The sequence below is a fragment of the Chaetura pelagica genome, unplaced genomic scaffold (genome assembly GCF_000747805.2).
Source record: "Chaetura pelagica isolate M959 unplaced genomic scaffold, ChaPel_1.0 scaffold189, whole genome shotgun sequence".
Taxonomy (NCBI): Eukaryota; Metazoa; Chordata; class Aves; order Apodiformes; family Apodidae; genus Chaetura; species Chaetura pelagica.
In genome coordinates this window covers 1674413-1677446 of record NW_009970716.1, presented here as the reverse complement: position 1 = coordinate 1677446, position 3034 = coordinate 1674413, and the positions used below count along the sequence as shown (strand labels likewise).

General features: G+C 41.4%; 1 protein-coding gene across 1 annotated transcript in view; it reads left to right on the top strand.

Annotated features, from left to right (window-relative positions):
- Positions 1-368: 368 nt before the first annotated feature.
- GUF1 (GUF1 GTPase homolog (S. cerevisiae)) overlaps positions 369-3034 on the top strand; it is a 22835-nt gene continuing 20169 nt past the window's right edge. Inside the window, exon 1 of the mRNA XM_010006087.1 lies at positions 369-377. Coding sequence (XP_010004389.1) covers positions 369-377 — 9 coding nt within the window. The remainder of the gene's footprint in view (positions 378-3034) is intronic.

The window sequence follows — 3034 nt, the reverse complement described above, 5'->3', positions numbered from 1 at the left end:
ATGAAATAAAGAAATACTCCCCTCTACCTATCTTTTTTTTCCCCACTTCTGCAATGGAATCTTCTTCTGTTTCTGTTTTTACTTCTACATTCCCAGAGTCTCACATTGCTGATTGAATAGCAAGTGAAACACTCTCTGCTGTGTTTCATAGGTACTATCAATTACTGATCTGCTTCGCCTTGTGCATGCATACGTTAAGAACCATTAGCTGCATTTTATCAGCTTGTGCTTTTTCTATTGGGTAAATATTTCTTTACCTTTTATATTATTCACTGCGTTGTATTATGCTACTTCATTCTGTGCAACTGTCAGAGGGAAGTTTAGCAGAGGACTCAGATCACTGACCGTGTAAATCATAGAATCATAGAATGGTTTGGGTGGGAAGGGACCCTAAAGATCATCTAGTTCCAAGACCCCTGCATGGGCAGGGACACTTCCCACTAGACCACATTAGGTCAGCTTATGGGGAAATATACAATTCCTATTAAAACTCAGGCTGTGACACCATGTCATTGAGGGAACAGATTTGTTTCTATTGAACACATCTGCCAAGAAATAACATGTAACACTGACTGATTTGCAATTATGACAGAATTACATCATCTTCAACTGAAAAAAATACTGCCAGGACATTCAGTGCTGCATTTGTATGTAGCTATAAGAAGATACTTGGGAATCGGATGAGAAATTCATGCTTATATTTTGTTTTCCCATTTTGAGTCATGAATCTAAAAATTTGAATTTACCATTTTATGTGGTTGGCTTCAATGTTACTCAATATAGCAAACGATAGGTATATTTAGTTTATCCTCATAATAACTAATGGCTTTTGAAGTAGAGGAAATGTTATTTCTGTACATCCATCCATCACATTTTGACATGTAAATGGATCACTTGAAAATTCATGTCTATACTTCTGATTTGCTGTTCTGTAAATATTTTAACATTTATTATTCTGCTGAACTGGACATCCTTCTGTAATTGTTCTAGTAATTGTGTTCCTTTGCATATGGAGCTCAAAGCAAATTGATAAAAAATCCTAATATTTGCTTCGTATGTTTATCCAAGCTGAAATACAATGGGGAAGAGATGACTTTGTCATTTTACTGTACTCTATTCTCACTTACTGACAGACCACCAATTTGAACCTATAGTTAATGTACTGTGTTCACATGACTAGGAGTCACACTTGAAATGCAGTTCCATTCCTCCTTTACACTTATTTCAGAGTTCTAAAATACATGGACCTGCCAATAGCTTAACCTTTAGGACTGCTGTCTCCCTGCATGGACCAGCACTCACTCCACAAGTGTTCACTCCAGGACAAGACAGGTCCAGAACAGGCAAGAACAAGTTCCAGCATGAAGACACAGCACATCTCCAACACACCTTGAGTCCTGGCTGTATCCAGCCAGCCTAGTGTGCAGGTAGTGCAAATACAAGTCTTTGTTCTCTAAGGAGGAGATATGGAGTGCAAGTGCAACCTTCAGTCACAGTGTTATGTTTGTAATAACTTTTGCTTTTGCAGGTGATTGTGGAATAATGGCTGGGGGTGACTTAGAAATTTGCTGGGGGTGACTTTGGGTAAGATTTGAATACACAGCTATCACAAGTGCATCTCCAGGAAACCCAGAAACCTCTAGAGAGTTGCTTTATTACTCATGTGTGTGTAACTTGGCCATATTAATCAATTTGCACGTGCTTTGCAGACAGTGAATCTATCACTGGCAATCTAAAAGAATTTCTGCATCTGTTGCTTTAATAAATTACACTGTTCAATCTGGCTGTGAGTGTTTTTGAACATGACCAAATTCCTGAGTGTGGCCGTGAGAGTTCATGAACACCACTGGATGGACAGTGCAGCATTTGTGCATCTGTAATTGTGAGAGTCCAACAGACTCAACCAGGCTATTAACACCAAATTGGGCATCAATCAGAATCTAAGCCCAGCCGCCCCCAGCTCCTCTAATACGTGAGGATAAACTGGAAAGCAAAGGGGTTTATCTTCTGCCAAATTCCTTTGCCTCTTAATGCAACAGTGATTTTGTGCATGTTGTTACACATAATGAACAACGTGCTGCAGTGTGAATGTGCGATTCAGCTGCCTCTGCAGCTGCTTTTTTGGAATTCCTCAAATGTGGTATCTATATATGTTGCTCTGTGGTGGTAATATCTGAAGATATTCTCTAAAGCATAGTAGTTTAACTCCTGTTAATAGAGTGCCTTCAGAGGTATGTTTGTATTCTTGCCTTTGGGACAGTGAAGACAATAGCCCTTTAGCACCTATAGTACTGCTGTGTATTCTTTTATGTTCTGTTGCTGCACACGTGTAGCCCAATACCTATAGTGCATCAGACTGAATTTGTTTATAGCAGGAACAATGTTTTTCCTCCAAATATGGGTGCTATGTAAGTACACTCTGGACAACAGCTTTGGATTCATGGCTCCTGTCACACTTTCTCCATTCAAGAATATTCTTCTCTTTCTCACTATATTTTCATGTGTTTGCTGAAGGACTCCCCTTGCCCACTGTTACCCGAATTCAATGTGATCAGCACAGAACCGTGACCTATGCTAGCAAACTCACAACTTCACTCCCTAAGTCGGTATAGGCAGAACTCTTGCGCCCTCTGCACAGACACACGTACACAGCCTTCTGAGACCTAGTCACTCTAGAAGCCAAGCTGTTTCTGCAAGTAATTTCACACACACACAAAATCAAACAAGTTCCAAAAACTAACAACATTTGTGAAAACGCAGGTTGTATTATGTATAGATAATTAATGGCAGTCTAAAAAAAAATACACAGGCGAGATTTATTTTTTTTTTTTACAAACAGCCAAGGTGAACGCCCTGTGGAAGTTCCCCCGAGATCTCTGCACTTCAGGAGCAGCACTCCGGGCCCGACGGAGGAGACTCTGCAGGCACGGCTCACACCCAGCCAAGCAGCCGGTTCCCCTGCCACGCTGGGGCGGGAGCGGAGCCGACACGGAAGGCGCGGGCAGCAGCCGCACACCCCCGGGGCAGGCCCGGC